The sequence below is a fragment of the Hippichthys cyanospilos genome, chromosome 21 (assembly GCF_059441005.1).
Source record: "Hippichthys cyanospilos isolate Australia breed blue-spotted pipefish chromosome 21, RoL_Hcya_1.0, whole genome shotgun sequence".
NCBI classification, from domain to species: Eukaryota; Metazoa; Chordata; class Actinopteri; order Syngnathiformes; family Syngnathidae; genus Hippichthys; species Hippichthys cyanospilos.
In genome coordinates this window covers 7,317,784-7,340,733 of record NC_142389.1, presented here as the reverse complement: position 1 = coordinate 7,340,733, position 22,950 = coordinate 7,317,784, and the positions used below count along the sequence as shown (strand labels likewise).

At 38.8% G+C, this 22,950-nt stretch overlaps 3 protein-coding genes across 5 annotated transcripts; 1 reads left to right on the top strand and 2 right to left on the bottom strand.

The window, feature by feature from the left end:
• Positions 1–581: 581 nt before the first annotated feature.
• On the bottom strand, positions 582–16,254 carry LOC148406402 (four and a half LIM domains protein 3-like). 2 transcript variants are annotated; one of them, XM_088405099.1, is made up of 7 exons: positions 15,590–16,254; positions 15,447–15,512; positions 6,937–7,109; positions 3,271–3,445; positions 2,811–2,980; positions 2,137–2,323; positions 582–1,935 (listed from the first exon to the last, which is right to left on the bottom strand). In XM_088405099.1, exons 3-7 carry the CDS (start codon positions 7,090–7,092, stop codon positions 1,784–1,786), a joined length of 840 nt encoding a protein of 279 aa, XP_088261225.1. In that variant the 5' UTR covers positions 7,093–7,109; positions 15,447–15,512; positions 15,590–16,254; the 3' UTR covers positions 582–1,783. The 2 variants fall into 2 exon arrangements, with proteins under 2 accessions (XP_088261225.1, XP_088261224.1); XM_088405098.1 differs by having other exon boundaries at positions 15,447–15,595.
• A 348-nt stretch (positions 16,255–16,602) lies between these two features.
• On the bottom strand, positions 16,603–20,191 carry LOC148406401 (ras-related GTP-binding protein C-like). The gene is made up of 7 exons (XM_088405095.1): positions 19,674–20,191; positions 18,565–18,768; positions 18,302–18,501; positions 18,083–18,197; positions 17,828–17,970; positions 17,295–17,443; positions 16,603–17,167 (listed from the first exon to the last, which is right to left on the bottom strand). The coding sequence occupies exons 1-7, from the start codon at positions 19,851–19,853 to the stop codon at positions 17,019–17,021; spliced, it is 1,140 nt and encodes a 379-aa protein (XP_088261221.1). The 5' UTR covers positions 19,854–20,191; the 3' UTR covers positions 16,603–17,018.
• Positions 17,128–22,915, top strand: ppt1 (palmitoyl-protein thioesterase 1 (ceroid-lipofuscinosis, neuronal 1, infantile)). 2 transcript variants are annotated; one of them, XM_088405097.1, is made up of 11 exons: positions 17,128–17,189; positions 18,484–18,492; positions 20,886–21,001; positions 21,150–21,259; positions 21,410–21,537; positions 21,610–21,680; positions 21,746–21,848; positions 21,919–22,009; positions 22,253–22,351; positions 22,426–22,497; positions 22,570–22,915. In XM_088405097.1, the coding sequence occupies exons 1-11, from the start codon at positions 17,128–17,130 to the stop codon at positions 22,690–22,692; spliced, it is 984 nt and encodes a 327-aa protein (XP_088261223.1). In that variant the 3' UTR covers positions 22,693–22,915. The 2 variants fall into 2 exon arrangements, with proteins under 2 accessions (XP_088261223.1, XP_088261222.1); XM_088405096.1 differs by lacking the exons at positions 17,128–17,189; positions 18,484–18,492 and adding an exon at positions 20,232–20,259.
• Positions 22,916–22,950: the final 35 nt, after the last annotated feature.

The following is a 22,950-nucleotide window of genomic DNA, read 5'->3' as shown; positions in this document are numbered from 1 at the left end:
ATGGAACAAAAGCTACAAAGTGTTGACTTTTCATGTTACGGCCCTTGAACTTTCAAAGTGGTGAGTTTGAACCACAACATAGCGGGAAGGTTAAGGAGCAAACCCCACCTGTTTTTATCCTTCTCAAGTGGCAGCCATTTTGCCATTTGCCGGTGGTGACTGACACGCAACAGTTGCAAGCGGTAAAATGGCTGCCTCCTGAGATGGATAAAAATGGGTGGATTTTGCTGCTTAAACACCATTTGACTCTTATATTTAGACTAGAGGTGCTCCACAGAACATATTATTGTAAAGATTTTTTCACTTGACACCACCCACCACCATAATACAGTGAAACAAGCGTTGCCTCTTACTTCTTTTTTTTTTTTTTTTCTCAAACAGCCTGGAGTCCACAGAGATTGAGCGGGATGACATGACACTGTGAATATTTGCCGCGGAACTTCAACCATGTGCTTCCTCCTCCTCCTCCTCTTGGGAGCAAACAAGTCCTTCTCTCCTTCACTGCCTCAAACAAGGTCAGATATATTTCAGTAAAAGGCCTGGGAAACTTAAAAAAAACAAAAAAAAAACAGTACCACATGGCTCTTTGATTATTTATTTTTCAACTGGAGTTGATAAAGGCCCAATTCACAGTACTGGGCCAGTGGGGCTTGTTACAATAAGGGTCATAAATGGTGATCAAAAGCAGGAAGTGGCAGGATGTTCATGTCATCACATGACAACCACACATTCGGGATAATGATGAAATAACACAGGCCTAAGAGGAGGTCATGTGTTCACATTTATGCCACTTTAAATCTGTTTTTTATTGTACGGGTGGCTTTTATTATTCGCAAAAGATCAACCAGTTGCTGTTACACATGATGTTGGTATTTCTAAGTCAAGATGTCATGGTAATATAAACAAAACTGGAAACGGGGTGCTGAACTGTAAATATTTATATGGTTTACCAAGGTAATTGTAAGAGTCAGTTCGCATGGGAGTGCTATTTTGGGGATGCAAAGTGGGAGGAGCTCTGCCTTGTATGAGTCTTAGTAGTAAAATAAAACAAAAGTTGAAGTTAAACTATTTCATCAAACAAACATTCATTTGAATGACAGCTTCGATTGCAGGAGGGAGTAATTAAATAATAAAAGGCAATACTTATTCGTGGCTTTTTAGAAAATATTTAGGCATTGCATTAACGATAGAGATGCATTGATAAATCCATAAAAGTTACATTGCTGGGTTCTATATATCTGGTGTACTCTTTTTTAAATGAGCATGCAAATCTTTGAAGGTACTAATGTTATATTACAAAGGTGCCAATTATAAAACACATTTTTGCGCACAAGTCGTGCGCCGTATCAAAGTGTTGCAAAAGTGAATTTGGTTTGTCTTGTGGCAATTGTGTTCACATGAGAATTTAGGAGAACATTTTTACAAAAACTGGTGGTAGTTACTACTCAGACCCTTTTCAGCACGGCAGTCTAAAAGTCAAACCAAACCCAATGAAAATGCAAGTAAAATTTTTCATTTTGATGCTATTTTTTCTTTTTGTAGAAATGATCCTAAAGTAATACTCTTGGGAACGCCCTGAAAGATATTACTCAAGATAGCAAAACAATATAATGTATGTTAAAATATGCAAACCACGATAAAAAATGTGTTTGCTTACATACAAAATACTGTAATAATAATAATAATAACAACTCCAATGTGCAAGGTGGATACGCTTGGAGTTAACCGGTGCATTTGCAATGTTCATATACACCTCTGAGATTTTAGAACTTTTATGCTTCAGTCACTCGTCATTATTGCAGTCCGTACACAGAATCTGGTCCCGGTCCGGGAAGAAGCCTGAGCCGACCAATGACACGGAGCACCGGGAGCACTTGAAGCAGGGCTGGTGCCACTGCCGCTCTTCAAAAGAAACGTATTTGCCATCGCCAAACCCTGTAGGGACATATTGATACATTGCAAAACATGAGATTGATATACTGAACCACACAGGCTGAAATCTGATTGGACAAAAACAAACAAAAAAAAAACAACGGGAAGGAACATCATTGATAACTAAAAATAAAGGAAGTCACAACCAGCCAACAAATAAAAGTCCTGGAAACCAACATGAGTGTTGGCAGGGGATTTACTGACCTGTGATGGCTGAGTTGCAGCCAGCACATTTTTTGGCATAGAGGCTGCTGAAGCACTTGACGCAGTAAGGTTTATCCCCCTCAGAGGTGAAAGGTTGCCCGGCCAGAGTGGTTTGGCAGCCCGTGCAGAGGAAGCATTCTTTGTGCCACACCTCGTCCCTGTAGGTCACCCCTCCTTTAGTCAGAGCCTGCAGGTCATAAAGATATGTCAATATCTTATATATATATATATATATATGTAATATATATATGTATATGTATATATATATAATTTATTATTATATTACATATTTTTCCGGAGGCATTTTACAACCTGAATTTTCATTCAAAATAAATAAATAAATAAATACAATAAAACAAAATCATAAGTAAAGGTACCACTGAATAAGTAAATTATGTATTTATTATATTATTTATTATATGTATTATTATTTATTTTTGGCGGGGGGGGTTCATGTTTGTTGTCATGAATGTTTTTTAACATTACATGTTTTTCTTATTGTATTTTAGGTATGTCGCACTATAGAATGGCAGCGGTCCCAATTTCATTGCACACTTGTTTAACGACAATAAAGACTATTCTATTCTATTCTATTCTATTCTATTCTATTCTATTCTATTCCATCCCATATAATGAATGGCTCAAAGCCAAATGTCATGCAGGGCCACGTTCACCTTGTTGCAGTGGCTGCACCGAGGAGCGAGTCTGCCCTCATAGCACGGCACACAGTAGTAATTGTTTTTGTCTGGGATGAAGGCCTCGGCGCCGATGGGCTTTTCGCATCCGTGACACACAAAGCAGTCCTCGTGCCACGTGGAGCCGCCGTATTCCAACATCTTTGATCCTGTCAAAGGGAAAGCACGTAGCAAAAAAGTAGTGAAAATGTGATCGTTATCTTCCTGTGTCACCTTCAGTTCACGTGAAATATGTCATTATTCAACAGCATGGTTAAACCTGTTCTGCATATGTGGCGCCATTGTCTGACAACGCTTCACACTTCCTTGTATGAGAGATCACCCAATCATTTAGTCAATACAAATTGTAGGCCTTTGTTTAGCTATCTATTTCAGTGACAGTGACGGGCCGTGTTTGTCATTTTGTCACAAAGAAACGTGACAAAGAAAGCCATCTCACCGGGCATGACCTTCTTGTCGCAGACCACACACTTGGAGGAGAATTCGTTGCTGTAGCACTCGCTGCACACCAAAGCGTCGTCATGTCTGGTGAAGGGCTCGTCGGCCAGAGAGCGGTCGCAGCGCATGCAGCGGAAGCAGTGGTCGTGGTAGTATCTGTCATTATAGAAGAGCTCCTGGAGGGGGAATACACAAATACATATCGTCTCAAAATCGCCATGTCCCAAGTAGAATTTATCTGAACAGAATGCTGAATACAGCCAGATACTAATGAAGTTTGTGAAGTGTATGGTGCTCTGTGTAACTGTAAAATAATGATCACATGATCGTTGCTTATCCATTAAATACCACAAAACTTTATTCGTTCCAGCTTCATCCATAAAATTGTACCACACATACAGTAAATCAAAAACGGAATAGTGGTGAGTGGTGGAATTTTTGTGAGAGGGGATGCTATAAAAAATCTAGAGCACGTTCTTAAAGATCTTTTTTCTGCAGCCATGCATAAACAAACATTAGTTAAACTAAATTAGCCTCCCATCACATTTGAATTAGGAAAGGTGTTTCAATTTAAAAATGTATAAAATATAGCTATAAAAACAAGAATCTCTTTATATATGTAGATGTTTGCTTATGTGATGTTCTATGGGTCTGAAAGCTTAATTCATATTCCACAGATGCAATATTAATCATAAACACTGCAAGTGGATGATTGGGCTGCATAGAAAATACTTTTGTAAAGAACTTTTTTTTTTTTTTACTTCCTTTTTGAATGTGACGTGAAATCTGCACCGTAGCCTGATTTCACTGGATCAGGTATGTAATTTTGTTGACAAACCTTTGATTACGTCCATAATTCCAGCATACCTGTCGGTCCGAGCTCTATGTTCTCCTCTAAAAATACGTTTAAGAAAATGCCAATTTTCTGTACTGCCAAGTTGAGAGTATACCATTGAAAGAGAAAAACCAATCAATTTTAATATCAACAAGTATATGCTTTTGATCCTGCTCATCTAAAAACAGATATACATACGGTACATTTTCGAATGGATTTTTATTCAAATATTTCAATGTTATTACAGTATTCCCTTGCTATTTGTATTGCAGGTTTACATCATTCTTTTCTTGTATTTTTTCCTTCCTTTTTCCCTTTTTTGTTAGGCTAGTCAATATAATAAAGAAATAAAATAAAATAAAAGAAAGATCAACCTCTATTACATGGATATTCATTTTTGACCATATCTATTGCAGGTTTACCTCGTGATTATTATTTGTCTTTTTTCGCCTAAATTGGGACCAGATAAAATAGATAGACAAAAAAACTTGACAGATTTCAGCGGGTATTTAGTTTGGTTAGGATATGACCGCTCCAAATGATGTGGTGATGATATAATGACGAAAGTCACCCCCAGCCATAACACATTACTCACGATCAATGACTAATAATGGCGCTTCGAGCATCTGCACTTAAGCCTGACTTAACACAAGCACAGTATGTTTTGTTCTCAATGTTTAGCCTCTTTTCTAATCGTGGTCACCCATTGGATGAGGTTTCTGATTTCACTCTGTTGGCAGTATGGTTGGGTTGTGGTTAACCAATCTGGCTCAAGTTCAGGAGATCCCTGTTGAAATCCCTTCTGGACCATCTCCACGTCCAGGGTAGGATAGACCCCAGTTACCCCCCAACCCTAATTAGGACAAGCAGTTGAGAAAACGGCCGTTTCTCTTGTTTTCTACAACAGCTGCTTATGTTCCAGTTCAACAGCAGTTCAACAGCAGTTCATATGGGCCTTTTGATAAATGGGCCCATTGAACAGTGGGTGAAAAACGTATTTTACAAGCGCCGGCTTTGGTGAAAAACAACTACAGGCGAGGGAGAGAGAGGGATGAGGGATGGCCGCCGTTACGTCTTGTGAGCAGGCTAGAGGGCCAAAGTAAGCAGCGAGTGTAATTTACTGTTGCTCCCTCACAGGGAGCTCATGATTCACAGGACACTCGTGGCCTTTGTGACATTACTGGGTGTTTTCTTGAGAGGTTCTCTTTTCATAAGGAACTCAAAAGAGTTGTCGCGAGTAAAGTCAAATAGTAGAAAATTCAAGCGTTAATTTTGGGGATTAATTTCAATTTTCGTAAAGAGTTAACCCTTGTGGCATTATGTTACAAATTATGGAAATTCCTTGTTGTTTTATATCGTAAATGAATCGATGGAAAAGAAAATACGGGAGTTGAAATTTACAGCAGGTGATTAAAACATGTAAAATTACAAAATGCAATGATTGACATTTCGATGTGATTTCAGCAGGACATGCAAGATTTTGTGTACAAAAATAATCATTGTCCACATTTTGGACCATATAAAACAATTATAATTATAATTTTTGAGATGTGTTTTAAGAGGAATTATTACATTGGTTTTTCTGTGATTTTTGCAACATTCCGTTGACCTGCGGTCAAACTACGTCAACAAACAGAAAATTCTTTGTTGACTTGAGTTTCATCGCAAGAAAAAAGGTGGCGGTAGAGACCAGTTAATGGCTATGTCTTAGTGTCATCATCCCTTCACAGGCTACAAAGACAGATCATACCATTTTTTTTTTTTTTTGTGGGCGTTATAAAATTAGCCTTCATGTGTATGGTCAGAATTGATGCCATTGAACGATGTAATTGGTTAAAGAAAAAAAATATTCACAAATAATTTTAATTATAACGCTTTTAAAAAGCTTTTACAAGATGAGGAAAAATTAACAAACTAACGTTTACAACAGCTGTGTCGAAACAATTACTCAATGGCTCCTCGGAAAAAGGAAAAATTCGCTTAGTTAAATGAGTTGTACGTCTCATAGCAAACCACTCTACTCAAATGACCTCCACAGTGACTCCCAAGCACAGCTGGAATGTGGTGCTGATGGACAAAAATGCCTGTAATGATAAGTCAGATTTGGTACTTTTGTTCAGCAGTTGTATTTTACGGAAAATGAATCGGATTACAAACTCAAAGAAAGCTATTACAACAGTCTTTGAAATGAAATAAGTAAATATTTGTTAAAAGCTTCATGGGAGCCAGGTTTTTTTTCGTAAGTGTGTAACATTTTGGGATTAATTAGTTAAAAAAATTGCAATCGATTAATAGCACTAGGAAACCGACAATGGCATGTTGGGGGGTCCGAGTCACATGACTCACATCTACTGATCCATTTATTTTGTTTATGAAATAAAAGTTAAGTTAAATCGCCCCCCCCAACTAAGCCACTTCATGAAACATGGAGAGACATCCAAAAGTTATTACATTTGGATGCAATGACAATGTTTTTGTCACATAACCGTGAAAATAGAATGACGACATCCAAGTAACTTCATCCATCTTGTTATTCAATGTCACGCCTTTGACGTCCAATAGCGTCAATGGCAGAGAGTTAGTGATTTAAAAAAAACTATTTTTTTGCAATGATGCTTTTTGCAGACTCACTTGTCAAAAGATAGTCAACTGATTGTGTTTCTGGAATACGAATCAAGCCACAACAACCAATTGCGGATCATCTTGAGAACGTCACATGACCAAACTCAGAAAACAAGCTGTAGATTAATTCTCGCACCAAAGCGTGCAATCCTACAGACGAATAAACTAATCCTGGCGAGAGGTAAACAATAATCCAAAAAGGAATCTTACTTTTGCATTATGATTGATTATCTCTTTACATTGCTGGCAGGTGTTGGCATAGAGGCGATCGTAGCACGGGATGCAGTGGGGGTTGTCCTCCACCTGGATGTACTTGCGTCCATACAAGGACTCGTTGCAGTTCTTGCAGTCGAACCGATCACTCATGATGTCAAGATGACCTCCTGCAAACAAAGAATTCGCAGTTTAGCAAACATTAGCAACTAAATGAAGGCAGAGGGAGGATCGGGACCAGGGAGTTGGCCAAACACTGTGAGATAGACGGAAAGGAAGGGAAGGGCCACCGCTGGTTTCCAGATATGTGGATTATCAAGAAAAGTCACACGGATGTACCTAGAAGCAACATTTTATGGTTACAGTTTAACCCTGGAGACATTTATGGTTAAATATTGTTCCAAATGTGTCTATTCCAAACCCACAAAGCGTATGAGGTAATACTTAAAGAAATTCCAACAGGACTGATTCTCTGTGAATCAGTACTTTGGCCATTACCTAATCTATAACTAGTGCCCCCCCCCCCCCCCCCCCCCCCCCCCCCTCTTTCCACTAATTCTTGTGCAACCCCCCTATGGTGTACTGGCATTGACAAAGAATAACCACACAATATCAATAATCGGAGGCTGACCTGAAAAGTTGCTCTCTTATAAAGTTGGGGGGGGGGGGGGGGGGGGGGGGGGGGCGCTTTGTCGACTCAAGGTTTTAACAGAGCTAGCAATTTTGAATCCAATTTTTATAGGATTATTGCATTACGCTGTTATTTTTCCTAAGAAGAAATGCATGACCTAATTACAGTATAATAGCCTTAAATTCCATCCATTTTTATCATTCCAGCTTTAGTTTATTCCAAATGATATTTGGGGGGACAGGTGGGACATACCTTGGAGTGGTACCCAGCCAATTGCAGTTTGCAACAATTTTATTTGGGTTTATTGTATTACTTTACATCACTATTGCAATGCCCCACAGGGTGTCAAACTCATTTTTATCGTGGCTCAAATTGTAGTTACATTTTCTGTCAAAGGGCCAAAATAACTATTAAGTCAAATACATTTTGGAGTTGTTGCACACTTAGCTAGTTTGGAATTCAGAGGTCAGTAAAAACTGTTCAAAAGAGAGATCGAGAAATGATTTTTATTTTTTTTCCAACAATTTTTAAAAATTGAAGACAACTTGCAAGTTTGGTATTTTATCCAGAAACTTGAAGTCAAATCAGCATTTCGCGGGCAACATAAAATGATGTGGCAGGCCGGATCTGGCCCCCAGGCCTTGATTTTGACACCTGGGCCCTAGCTCCCCTAATCCACTTGCATTTATCACAGTTTTCATCTATATTAGCCACTTGTAGCATTTCAACTGCCACCATTAGTCGAAACCTTAAACAACTTTGCATTAGCTGTAGCTATGCATTTAGTCTTTATTCGTTGCATTTCCTTGGTTGTCTATTTTGTGATTTTAGGGTGAAACAGTTATTGTTAGCAATGTTTTAGTCTTGATTGTATTTGATTGGTTGTCTCCTTAGCACTGTTGGGTGGAGTTATCATTGTGTTTGCAATATGTTTTAGCCTTTGCTTGAATATTTTCAGGACCAATATTAGCATTAATAGTCCCGTTAGCCACTAGATAGCCCCCAAATGGTAGTCCTAGAAAGTCTATTATTTGCTTGGAGTTCAATTCCTCCTTCAGCAGTATTTTAGTCTCCGCTATGATCAGAATTAATATATATGCATCATTTGTGGATTTTTGCTAACGTTTACAAGGACATGGCATTTCTATTTTTATCCTAATTTGGGCACAATAAGGCTTTATAGTGTGTTCTACAACACCATAAAAGATGATATGGCCTCAACAAAGCGCAACTGGGAAACCAAAGGCTCGGAAATGCTCCTTGGGGACCATAGAACGAGCCAATACCTCCCCCTTACTGCCTCTGCGGAGGACTCAGTCGAAACAATGACATGACCCAGAGCTCTCAAACGACCAACGGCCTCTTCTATTTTTCTGTGTTTAAATTTTGTGGTTTGTTATGAAGGCGGGAAGAAATAATGATCATTCATGAAAATGTTTCCTGCTCCAGAATGCTGACCTTTATGGACACTGTGCTTTAAGTATGCATCTGGTGTGTAAAGGACTCATCTTTTACATCTAGTTTACATTCCGCATGTCTGCACAGCGATTAAATCCAGTAACCAATGCTGCAACTATATCAGATAAACACACACAAAAAGATAAACACAGCTTCTTCTTGGCCCTGTCTCCAGAAGATGCTGGAACGAGGCTGGATCATTTGGGAAGCGATTCCTTTAACCCTTCGGTGTCTTAGTGGCGGGAGTTAAGACATCCCGCCCCACTGATATCAAAAATGCTTCCTCCTGCTGGGTCAAAAACAACATTCAGAGGAAAACCAAACTGGTCAAGTCAAAACATCCCATGCCATGCGTGTTTCATGTCTCACAAATTGCGAGTAGGGAAGCTAGTCCGACTTCCCTCTGAAAATGTCTAAAAATGTCTTTTCTATTCACGTTGACGCTTGGCTGAGATCAATGCCACGACAAACAATGAATTTCCTTCCGGACGTAGGCTTTTTTCCCCTTTTGTTTCTCATCTCAAGCCATAACAGATGCATTGTGTGAGTAGCAGCTGTTGTCTTTCGTTTTTTTCCCTCATTGTGCACCTTAAACATTGGTTTGCTGGCAAAAATCATAATATATTTAGATACATTTTCAGGAAACTGTTTTCTTGAAATTTGTGAGCTGCAAAAAAATGCTTAGAAATAATGAATCCCCTATTTCAATTCTGATGTCATTTTGGTCCTAAATGGGCCGGTATATTTTCTTTCTATTCATCACTTTTCCAAACTATCCGCCATAATGACTTTTTGCTGTTAAGACTGACTAAAACATGACTGGAATTATCACACCCACATGATATGTGTAAAGTGTGTACTACAGGTCTCGCGGAGAAACACGTGACCTCAACAAAGTCATCCATCTCTCTATTGCAGTGGTTCTCAAATGGGAGAACGTGAAGGCACTTCAGGGAGTATTCGAGATTCTAACCGGATTTCCGTAGGTATGAGCAAATCTAATGTTATGCTTTTTATTGCTCTGATTGTAGCGGAACATTTTTCTTTTCAAATTAAGACACAAATTGACTGGAACATGAGGTAACTCATTGTTAAAATGGATTATAGGAACGCTTTTATATTCAATGTCATTAATGACTCAATTTTCCAGCAGATTAGCCAAAATAAAACATGATGCTACACGATCTATTTTCAGAAGTTTCTGAACAAAAATATGCCTTGAAATAACAGTACAAATGCAGTTTCAAAGTTTAGTAATTCAGACACGGATGGGGAACAGAACTGTGTTTTCATGCTTTGCCCTGGTTAGGAGGTACTGTATTTTCTGGACAATAAAGGCACAACTTTTTTTCTGATGATTTGAGCACTGCATCTTATCTGCAGGATTTTGGGGGGATTTTTTTGCCACTAGGATACAATCCATGATCAAGCAAATGTGTGTATTTGTTCAATGTGTCAATTTATAGAACAATTACGGGATAGAACAGAAAAGATGTGAATCAATGGTTGTGCACAGAAAAAGTTTTAAAATATTTCGGGTTAAAAATATAAAAAAATATGTATACGATAAGATTTTGTATAAAAGTTTGTGGTGTAAATTTGATTTTTATAGGATTGTATATACTGTACATTGCATGTATGATTATATATATGAATTATGTGTAATTTTTTACTAAAATAATCAATTAAAGTGGGACAGAAGAGGACACTATCAAAGTATTGATTTTGAGTTGGAACTGCAGTATTCTGTTTATGTTCTGTTGAAAATATCCATCAATTTTCTATAAATATGTCAAAAATGTTCACTCTGTTGGAGATAGAATGTTGCTGTTAGTAGGCAATTTTAAAAAACGTTTTAAGTTAAAAAAAAAAGAAAGAAAAATGTCCAATTACCATCTTTCTGTGTAAATATCTGACGTTACCACCTGAGGATTTTGTCCAATGCGGTTTATCTGCGAATGTAATAGTATTTGTTGCTGAGACTACCATTGTGACCTATAGCCGGAAAAATACGATACTTGACAAAGTATGGATTACATCAATGATAAACGGTTGAGAACCACTGGTCAATTGCAGACCTGCCATGACTCTTCAAACCTTGCCCTTCACCTCTGTGAGTGTAAATGTTGCATTTAACAAACTCCGTCCCACTGAGAGCTTTAGCAGAGTGCGTCTGAACTCTTTGTAGCAGCAGCCAAATGGCAACTGTCTCCCAGGATCATCTCCTAAGAATCCTGTCTAAGGTCCCCATGTGGCTCTCCGCTGTTGTTTTACTCAAGAGCAACGTGACAGGTTTGTTACGACCGCAGCCAGGAAATCCACCAGCCCTACATGCGCTGCTGGGTTTGCTGTTTATTTTCCCAGTGGAGGAATTCAGACAATTATTCCATGATGAAAACTGCAGTGTAGGATCTGTGATGATATTCCAGTATTTATCGATTATAAATCTGTCTCGGCACCTTTTTTGGGGGCGTGGGGTACAACAGTTTCATTCCTAGCCTGACGGAGACACCTGAATTGGACTACATTGGGTTTCAAAAAGCCTTTTTGGCTATTTCTGTATTTTTCTAAAGTTAAACATCAGTTGGCGGAGTAAGGCTGCGGTTTGGCGACACAGTTTTGGCACAATTGACTCAAATAATTGGTTTGCTCCTTAGACGTAATACACAGTAGATGAGCCGATTTGGAATTTGTTAAATACGGAGTGGCTTGAATATGTAAGCCAAAAGAAATGGAGAAGAATGGTTTTGTCATGCAAAATCTTTAGTTTTTTAAGCTTAAATGTTGATACAAAACTTAGACATAGCTCTCATGTTGGACCCATTTGGGCGTAAATGGTGCGTTTTATATTAAGGTGTAATTATTTGCATCTGCATGGTGCTGGTTTATGACCACATTATTGTTGCACGGTTCTGTTCGTGGAAAGTATCAGCAGCACATCTTAGAACATTTTCCAACTTGGCCGCACATTATTATGATATGCTTGGAAAAAACTATGAGAACAGAACCTGGATAGAAAAACAGAGCTGTTTTCTTTTCTAAGGTAACAATCAGCGCTTTCTTTAAAGTAACACTCGCCAAATGACCCAGAGCGGTACAGTCAGTAACAAAGTGGCTTTATAATTACATCCCCACTTTAAACTGTTTATTCCCACTGGAATAGATTTGGAGGCGTTTTAACGGCTTTCTCCTTCTCAGCACAGTTCAAGTATTGTTTGGCTCTCGACTTCCACACCCTTGACTTTGGGGGGTGAAAGAGAATATTGATGGAGGTGCGCACACAATGCTGGTGACCCACAGAGGAGCTCCGCCTGCAGCTCTGGAGGAAAAGTGACACCCTCGGGTTTGCAAAGCGTTAACAGTAAAAACAAAGAAACAAAGCTGCTCTATTACAGCCGTCAGATGACTGCGTCACCTTTCATCCGCGGGACAAAGACCTTCAATGTGCTGTTGTTTGCAGCCCCTCGATGCCAATGTCACATGTGAAACAAAACAAAAATAACAGAACGTGTCATCCATTTTCTATAGTCGCTTAACTATTAAAATGATACCTGAAACTGTATTTTAACTGTAACCGTATTTAATTTAATTTTGATAGGAGGAACGTGTTTTGTTTTATTGGCGATTGAGTTCATTTTGATGCAAGTAAAACGCCTCTTTTTGGCTCCTTAATTCACTCCGTTGGGATAGGCTCCAGCACCTTGTGACCCTGGAAATACGTGACTAAGGATGGATGGACGGATGGATGGATGAGTCACACGGTGTGAGACACGGCTTCAGTCAACAAGAGTTTCACTTCCTGGTTATAAGTGTAACAAAAAACCCTTATATTTCATGAGCAATTATAACACGATTGTGTCCAATGTAATTTATGCATACATGTAACTGTGGAGAGTTTAAAATAGTATATGGGCCCTTTATAATTCCAAAGTGCACCTCTAATAAGGGTAGAGTGATATGCATTCTGTGTAAGGAGTTTGCTTCCCACAGAAGCAGCTCAATTTTAGCTTACCACATAAATGCAAAGCACACAGCTGCAACTGCAGCCAGCGCTAACATTGGCAAAAAAGAAGCTAATGGCGCGAGCCATCGCCAACTAAACTTGAGCAAGTCTGTGATGGAGACAATGAACAGTGTTTAATTTTAATGTTTATACTTATTTGGAGATTTAAAAAGGAAAAACAGCACCATTCTTACTGTTTGTGAAACTTCTGTTGTTAAATATCTATCTTCTAATCTGCCATAATAATACAATGTGTCTTTAAAAAAAAAAAAAAACACTTCTGGTTGAGGGCTTGTCTCAGAAAGTTTTACATGAGATCAAAAAGAGATGAATCCGTCTGAGCCTTTTATATTGCATCCACCAAATACTCCATGATTTAAAGAACTTAAAAAAACTAATAAGAACTAAACTAAACTGAAAAAAATTTTACATAAAAAATGAAGGAAAAAACTAACAAACCACTCTAAAAGTGGATTAAAACTAACTGAAATGTAAAAATACAAACTAATTTGAAATAAATAAACTATAAAGAAAATGATCCTTTATGAGCACATAATGACATGTCGACTCCAGAGAATTCTAAACATATTATCGCCATTTTTAAAGCACCTTCCGACTGCACAGAATAGTAATAAAAAGGGGGCTGGGTTAAGCTCTCTGATGCATGCCTAAATGAATCATTGAATAGTTCTTCGAGCGAAAAAGGATGTCAGTTTCACATTTACATGAGAAGGAACAGGTGGAGTGAGGGTAAATCATTCAGATAGCATCATGCACCACAGGCCTGTTAAAAGTTGAAACGCTGACTACAGACAAACAAAAATAAACATATTCCTCGTAACTGTCTTCTGACAGAGGGGTGTCCCGTTTAGGTCTTGGGTGTTAATGTCACAAGTGTTTGTTGTCTGGGTGACGCAGAGTGGAGTAACAGTTTGTGTGCGGCGAAACTTTCTGAGTCAGAGGTTTTTCGCCTATAAATGGTTATGGCGAAAGGCAAGATGTCAAACCTGCACAAGGAGGTGACGTAAGATGCTTTAGGAAACTGTTTTTACAATTTGGGGAGTATGTTTGTGTTTTTCATTTTCTTCCAGAAAGTCAAGAGGATGTTCAATCACTAGAATTTGACTTACGAGGTCACCTGTCTTTGTCCTGAAATCTAGATCCATCACTCAAGTTAAAAAAAATATTTTTGCCGAAGTCCAAAAACAATCTACGGCACAACTTCTCAGAACCGCATAAATTCAATTTGTAATTTTCATTAAAATAGGCCTCTAGACACGCCAAACGTGGAGGTTTCACATTCCATGACATCGAGTGAGATGTGAAGACATCTCACAAGCTCTTATTCTTATTTTTGGTTAACACTTACATGACAATTGCTCCAAAGGTTCCTTACAACAAAGCTTGTAAACTTAATAAAGATTTATTAATTGTGAGCCAATGGCTAAAAAAGATTTGGACAGGATAATAATGGCTTCTCTCTATTGAATATTCTTGGACACGGTCTCAACTTTCGCTCACATAAGAATTCTGGAGGAATGTGACTGTGGTCAAAACATGACAAAATTATGCGCTTCTAAGAAGTGGGTAGAAAAGAACATTTTTATCCACCCTGTTTTATGTGAAGTGCAAACAATGAATTGCTCTGTGAAACAGACAACAATACGCCCCCTACATCCCCCAAACAAAGAAAACACAACAAAAAACATTTTCTTAGGAGATTTGGAATGTCTGCGGGAGTTTCACCCAAGTGGCACAAGAACAAGATGCTGGTGCGCTGGTGATGGAAACTATGAACTTAATGAAGGGTTTTCTGGTTGGGGGCGTCATCCAGTAGAAGAGACATGACATCATTTAACTCATGCGGAGTATGAATGAGCTAAAAACATGCATCGGGCTAATTTGAAAGCATAAATTATCTTGTGATAGTAACCAAGATAAAGCAGGAGAAGAGCATCTTATAAAAATGATTCTCCACTTTTGACCTGTCTTAACGCACCAACCCCCTCAGACCATTTCCGTATTCTAAAGAAAGGACATCCTTTCTGGTGCATCCTGGGTGGTAATGCTTACATTTTTTACTTTAAAATGCACATGAAAATGGGAATAGATTTTATACATTTGGGAAAATGTGATTGAGGATTTAAAAAGAAATTAGAAATAAATATTGGCATGATCAAACACATTTAAAAATTAGGAACAACATCTATTCAAGTGAAACTTTACAATTCGAATACCTTTTTTCCCATTTTAATTAGGAAAGTTTACTTTCATTTTGTGATTTTTACAATACACATCCCTATCGAGGCTTCAAAACTGATACAAGTTGTTGATACATCTTAACGCCTAGACATTCAAAGTTCCAGCATCTTCTTTGCAAGTCCGATAAAAGAATCAATAAAGTGTTGGATTTACCTTCCTTTGTTCATCGGAAGACAGCAGGAAGCGTTTCTCAGCTGTATCTTTTCCACGTTGCTGCACCTTGGACAAAACGACAAAAGATTTCAGTCCTGCGTGGGTTCCTGTGGGCTCAGTTGTGCATGTGTTTGCACACTGACTTGAAAGTGGCGCATCAGATGAACGCCAAGCATTCTTTAAACACCGCCCCTTTCGGTGTCTCCTTGGACATTTCTTGGCACCTTGGCGGGAGTTCCCACTCCTAGAAAGCAGAGCGATTGTGGCAGTGAGTGCGTGTTTAGATAATTACATGAACAGGGGGTAGGGTAAAGGGTTGTGAAGAATCGACTTCCGCTTAAGTGTTTGTTTACTATGATCATTCAGAATGGGAGTTGTGCTTGCATTCCATGATAATTAACCAAGCTTAGTCATTGCTATCAGTTGAACACCCCCCCGCCCAATTTATCTTTTTTAAATACACAAATGCGTGGTTTGTTTCTTTATCGATCGAAAGCAATTTAGTTTATTTTCAAGGTCTACAGGTGGATGCTGCATGCATTAAGAGCTCAGGCGTAAACGTTGAGCTATGCTGCCATCTTGTGTCGGAACTTACCAATTACACTTAAACATACCTGACTGATAAAGCGCAGAAACAGCTGCAGGAAGCATTTGTCCTGTGCGCTGGTGAATCCTAAATAAGCAATGAGCAACAGTCATTCAATGAGCCATGAGAAAATCGGGGGGCAGAGCCATAGCTCAACATGTCTCGAGAACCTACTAAGTGTTGACAACTGAGGAGCATCCTCAAATAAAATGTGAAGTACAAGGTAACTAATGTTCATGTCTTCATGGATTGTCAAAGCATTGCGGTTTACAATATGGCAATTCCCACATTTTCTAAACTGTAAGCAGTATACTCACTTTGGTGAGATACTGTGTACAGTTAATATAATACAACGTATACTCTTTCATACATGTATGAAAAAAACACATAAAATACAAGTAAACAAACGTTTATATAATTAATCAAAATGATTAATAAAATAATTTGAAATATGCAACTTGGGCTGACAAGAATTTGAGGCTAATTTTGACCTAAATTTTTCTAACATATGTGCAGAAAAAAAAAATCTAATAAAGTTGGTGAAAAATCATCAGATGAGCTACAATCATGAAAATAGAAACATTTTATTACAAGAAGATTATGTACAGTAAAAAATAAATCATCATGGCATTTGTAATTTCATTTTTGGCCTTTCGAAAAATTAAAACGTACTGTAAAGTCCCTGTATTATTAGGGAACTCCACACAGGAAAACACTGGTGTGAGAGGCCCCTTCAGGGTAAATAGTTCCGAGACGAGAAGAAAGCAAGCTGAGTGTGACGGGAAACACCTCAGCAGTACCGACAACGGCAAACTAGCTGAGTAGGTACACAAAGCTGACAGCATTTTCATAGCAAGAAAAATGCATAATATGGGAGACTATAAGCCATATATGCATCACTTGGAATTTTGACAAACCTGTCTCACACACAGTGGCACTTTAACAAAGCCACAAAACGGAGAGACCTTAGCATTTTGCTATTACGGTTAAATGCCATTCCCATTTAGCGCGGCGTATTTGAGGTTGCTGCTCGGCGAGTTTGATCTCTTCAGGACAGCACTTTGGTTGGAGGCAGCGACTTCGAACACCTCATAGATGGCTTTTCGGAAACAGTGGAAATTGTACTCTATTAAACCTGTGGACAGAGAGTTTGTGCGGTCAACAGAAAAATGCACGCAAGAAAACGTGACAGTAACAAAATGACTTGAGGGTTCCGTGTCAATCTTGAGCGACAAACATTCTTATTGCAACAAGTTACTCACCTTTTCTCTCAAAACTCTCCTCTCGGAGGATACAAACGAGCGCTAGGAACTTAGTGACCTCTTTCAAATAAAGCACCGTGGTGTTGTTAAGCTTGATGATGGCCAAAGACTCTTTGTCGTAGGCACAGCCGCTGCCGTCATCCAACAACCTGCGGAGGGATAATAAATATGGAAGCCATCGATTTGCAAATGGGAGTCCGAGTACCTCGAGGCGTATGTGAAGGTATTTGTTCCACGACATCTAATTTCATGCTTTTTATTGCCGTGACAGGAAGATTTCATTTTTATTTTCAAATTAAGAGCTAATTAATTGGAACATGAAGCACCCCATTGCTAAATAGTGTTATTGTGACTACTTTGCAAAACATGTGCCGATATTTTGTTAAGTTTTCATTATAGCTGCAATTTTCCGGCAGACGAGACACATATAAAACAGATAATGTTAATAACAGAAATTTGCATACGCAAAAGTCCAAATGCAGCTCCCAAGTTGAATTACATGACAATAAATACTCTGAAAATTCACATCTTACCCGTAAATGCAAGAGACGTCGATGACGACATCGATCATGTCGCAGCAGAGCTCATAGGACTGCATGTCCACAGGAGAGCTGTCTGTGGCGATGTAAATCTTGCTGACGACGTCAAACAGGAAGGCCTTCTCGATCCCGGAATGCTGTCGACACATGAATCACGGGTTCAAGAGAGTTTAGGCACTAAGCGTTTTCACAAAAGAACAACAGGATTGAAAAATGGCCTTTCATGGAAAAATAAAAAAGAAAGCATACAGATATGAAAATGTTTAGGAGGTTCTCCAAAGTCGGCAACTGAGGGATGAGCTTCTGGACTACTTTGCTGAAGGCCTCAAATATGGAGTGGTCGTAGATGCTGGTCAAGTAGAAGCTTAGGAGGAAACAAAAGAAATTTTCAGATAGCATTCAATTTAAATTTAAATGGAAGGAATAAAACAAAACATAATGAAATACACCATGCAATACTTCTGTTACCTGAGGTGAACTTTCTCCAAACCAGCATCTGTTAAGTCATCGTTGGCCCTCTGATGTATGTCTCTTTGTGTTTCTATTTTGTGGTCGTCGGAAAGGCCGTCAACTTTATGGATGAACACCTCAAAGTTGATATCGGGATTTACTTTGTAAGCTCGTGACACAGTCACTTGCAGTTTTTCAAGAGCCTCCATGTAATCATCCTGGAAAAAGGATGGGAGATGTTTATTTAAGACCTTGTTACTCACGATTCAATCACATCTCACCTGAGCGTCAATGACAAAGATTAATGCCCCCGTTCCATTGAAGATCATCTCACTGTCGAAAGTCGGGTCACAAAAGTCAACTTGGCCAGGAAAATCCCAGATTTGGAAGTTGACGAATGAGCTGCTGGAGATGTCATCCTTGTAGATTTTGTTGGTGCTCTCCAGGAACAGAGTCTCATTGGGTGACATTTTGTGGAAAACCACCTGAGCAAAACCCAAAAGAAAAAACAATGATCCCTTCAGTCGAGGATTGGCCCCCATTCAGCTAAACATTTGCTTTCTATGCACTTACATTAGAAAATATAGTACTGTACAAATGGCCATCATATTATATTTTTGTTTTAGACAGCTATATTAACCCCACTTTACACAAACATGATAGTATCTAAATAGTTCCAAAATAAAGTTTTTAAATATACAATGTAGCACCATTATTTGCGTTGGACATTCCACAAATCAAGAGTTCAAGAGTCATCACAGCAAATCAATTGCCTCCATCTAAGCCTATAAATAAAAGTATGGATGTACGGTGTGTATTTATGTATTCAAGCGTGTACAGTACGTATGTGTGTGTGGATGTACGTACACATTAATGAATAAATTAATAAATACAAAGACAAATCTGATAGAGGTTTCCCCATGTTCCTAAACAATTCAAACATGCACACATCGAATAGGGACTCTGTATTAGCAAATCAGATGATTCGGAATTGCTTCCGGGAAAAAAATGTGATCGATGTACAATTAAAAAATATAACATGAAGTTAAAAAATGTGCGTGTAATGAACTATACACTCGCACGTGTGCAATAATAAAAACTATTTGGGCTGAAGTACATAAATATTGTACAAATCATTGTAACGTGTGTAATAAACTATAAAACACATTATGTGAGTAATAATAAAAAGTTTGCAACAATGATGCAAAAAATAATCACGTAAAAATACCCCTTTAATAATAAATAGACTCGGAAACACACAGGTTTTTGAATAGTAATTTCTAGCACCTGTTGCGCTCGGCTGTAAAATCACGTGTCGATTATTGAAACAGTAAAATGTAGTTTTGATATTCGTTTCTTGGGGATACAATTGATTTATTTCGTATTTTACCTTCTGAATGGACGACTTTCCGCTGCGCCTCCGTCCCATCAGCAGTATCCTCGGCTTGTCAGCTGACAGGGGGCTCTCCTCCGTGTCAGCTTCCTCCAGCCCGTAACCAAAACTTTTGGGAAACGAGCCGACGATATCGTAACCCCCAGTTAACGCTGGCTCTTCAAACTCTATCGACATCGTGGACGTTGCCGAGCGAACCCAAACCGCTTGAATGGCCCAAAGTCACCGGAGTCGGAGCTGTTATTCAACTGTCTAAATGATCCGACGAAGAATGTTGTCGACAATGTTCTACGCGAGCTAGCATGGCAAGCTAACTTGGCAGACACACTATGTCCGGTGAAAAACGTGTAAACAACACATTCAACCGAATTATAGCTTCTTGTTCTGCGAGTAAAAATGTACAAACGCATTAAAGTGTCATTACATCATAAAAAGTCCAATTTATTTGGACTAAAAATCGAGTACACAAACCAGTCACAAGTGAAGTCTGCCACTTTGGCTTGTGGCCCCTCCCCTTCCCTCCGATTGGCTGGTCAGCTTATCCGCTGTCATGTGACGTTCAGATACGGAAGACTAGAGAACGGTGAGTAATGCTTTCTAACACGATTTTAAAGCTACGATCTAAAATATTTTGCTATGTTGCACTAATGACAACTCTGTGCTTTATTATTGTGATTGATTATACATAATGAAAAAAAACATGATAAAACCTGCTATCCCCATTAGCGAGCGTGTTCAATCTGCATTCTGTATGACGAACAAATAATGAGTCCGTGAAAGCCACACTTTTAACAACCACAATATTTAGATTTTTAAACCACAGATTAAACGCCAACGTGATATCAGCACCTTTCACTAAAATCTCAGCATAACGACCTTGGGATGGCATGTATTAAATACAATTAAAAAAAAAAAAAAACATCGGCGCACCACAAGACAAGAATGTCACGGATTGTTCACGGAAATAATTATGATCTCGTCTCAAGTTACTTGCAAATATACTCTCCTGTTTATTTGAACACAAAGTAAATACAGTCATATGAATGTCAAGAAGAAGTTGTAGCTTCTGTTCTTAGTGGAAAAGCATTTTACTTGTCGATATAGGTCATTGCCATAGTTAGATGAATAATGATAAAACATACTGTATGTATCATTTTTGTGTCAATAGTGGTTGAGAATCGGACATAATTCATGCATTGCTTGTTTCAGGATGACAATGTTTGTCCTGTGGTTCCTCCTGGTGGCTCCAGTACTGCTGGTTGCAAGCAGGCCTACTCAAGGCTCCCTCAATGGCACACTACCTTTGGTTATGTGGCATGGAATGGGTAAGTGCAGTACTTAAAATTATGAATTCATATGTTGTAGTAAAGATGTAATTGCCTCTAATATGAAATATATGGCATTAATCTCAATGTAGCTAGAAAGCACAGTGTTCCGCAACTCTGATTTTTAAATAATGTTTCATGTGTCCAGGTGACAGTTGCTGTAACCCACTCAGCTTGGGAGGAGTGAAGAAAATGATCCAGGAAGAGATTCCGGGCCTATACGTGCTTTCATTGAGGATCGGCAATAACATTGTGGAGGTATCATTCTCACTATCCAAGCATTTGAAAGCTGTCATGCTGAAAAAAGAAGCAAATGATTTATGTGTTTTGTGTGTGTCCAACAAAAAGTTAATAAGTGGTAATAATTTCACACTTAATTGACTCCAGTGGGAATATGTATGCTTGCAGGACACAAAAAATGGATTCTTCATGGATGTGAACAAGCAGGTGTCCATGGTGTGCAGCCAGCTGGCTGAAGATCCCCAACTAAAGGGAGGATATAATGCAATGGGATTCTCACAAGGGGCTCAATTTCTGTATGTCAACTACCTTAAAAGTGCACAAAGAATTTGCATATGACATTAAAAAAACACTACCCCTCTTTGCAGGAGAGCCGTGGCACAGCGGTGCCCGTATCCACCAATGAAGACACTCATTTCTGTCGGTGGCCAACACCAAGGTATGAATATCACCACAGCTGAGAGTATGGTGAATACGTATTATTTACCATTGTATTACCCTTAGGTGTGTATGGGCTGCCCCGGTGTCCAGGAGAGGCATCTTACATCTGTGACTTGATCAGGAAGACGCTTAACACTGAAGCTTACAGCGATGCGGTTCAAAAACAGTAAACTAGTGTCTAAGTTCCCCATTTTGACCTAGTCACATCCACATTTTAAGCCCATTGTCTTTTTCAGCCTGGTGCAGGCCCAGTATTGGCATGACCCTTTAAATGATGACCTGTACAAGAAGCACAGTGTTTTCCTGGCTGATATCAACCAGGAGAGGGTCAGTATGTTGGGCTGTGAAATGCACTTTACTCATATAACCCCCACTCCTTTACCGTATTGTTTTTCAAGAATTGCATATATCAAATGATCAAAAAGATGTCTGGGATAGACACCAGTAAGCCAGTGATCCTAATGTGGACAACCAGTTTAGAAACTAGATGGACTGAACTCTGAAAATGCCTAAAATTACATACATTGATTAAGTAGAACAATTTTGTTGATTCTTTTACTGTTTTTGAAGGTTGTAAATGAGACTTACAAGAAGAATCTGCAAATGCTTGAAAAGTTTGTCATGGTTAAGTTTCTGCAAGATTCTGTGGTGGATCCTGTTGATTCTGAGGTAAAATACCCAACACATCAAATTTAATATGCGATGCTTAGCGAAAGCTTTACACCAGCACTCTCTCATCCTAGTGGTTTGGCTTCCTGAAAGCGGGTCAAGCCAAAGAGACTGAAACGCTGCAGCAGAGTATTCTCTACAAAGAGGTGAGTTTGAGTTCATCTTGTGAGAGACACTGGGCTGTTTGTACATATTGACAAGTGTTTGTCCTCATGTAGGATCGCCTGGGACTGGCGGCCATGGACAAGGCAGGAAAGCTTGTTTTTCTTGCTTCGGAAGGAGACCATCTTCAGTTTACCAGAGAATGGTTCAATAAAAATCTGCTGCCTTATTTGCGCTAGGAAAAGAAGCTGTTGAATTGGGGTTGGGGTACACTTTGCTTTGGGAATGCAAAAAGCACAGCATTCCCTCTCGTTGCACTGATCTGTAGCATGCTGAGTAGTTGGTTATTGCTAAAGCTTGTTTGTAATACTTCTGAGGTATTCTTATTTCCTTGGTAAAATGTTTTTTTTTTTTTTGGGAATGTTGAGAACCTTTTTGAAGAATAAAGAGGTGATTTTAACACTCATGTGTGCATACTTATCGAAATCCAAGAGAAG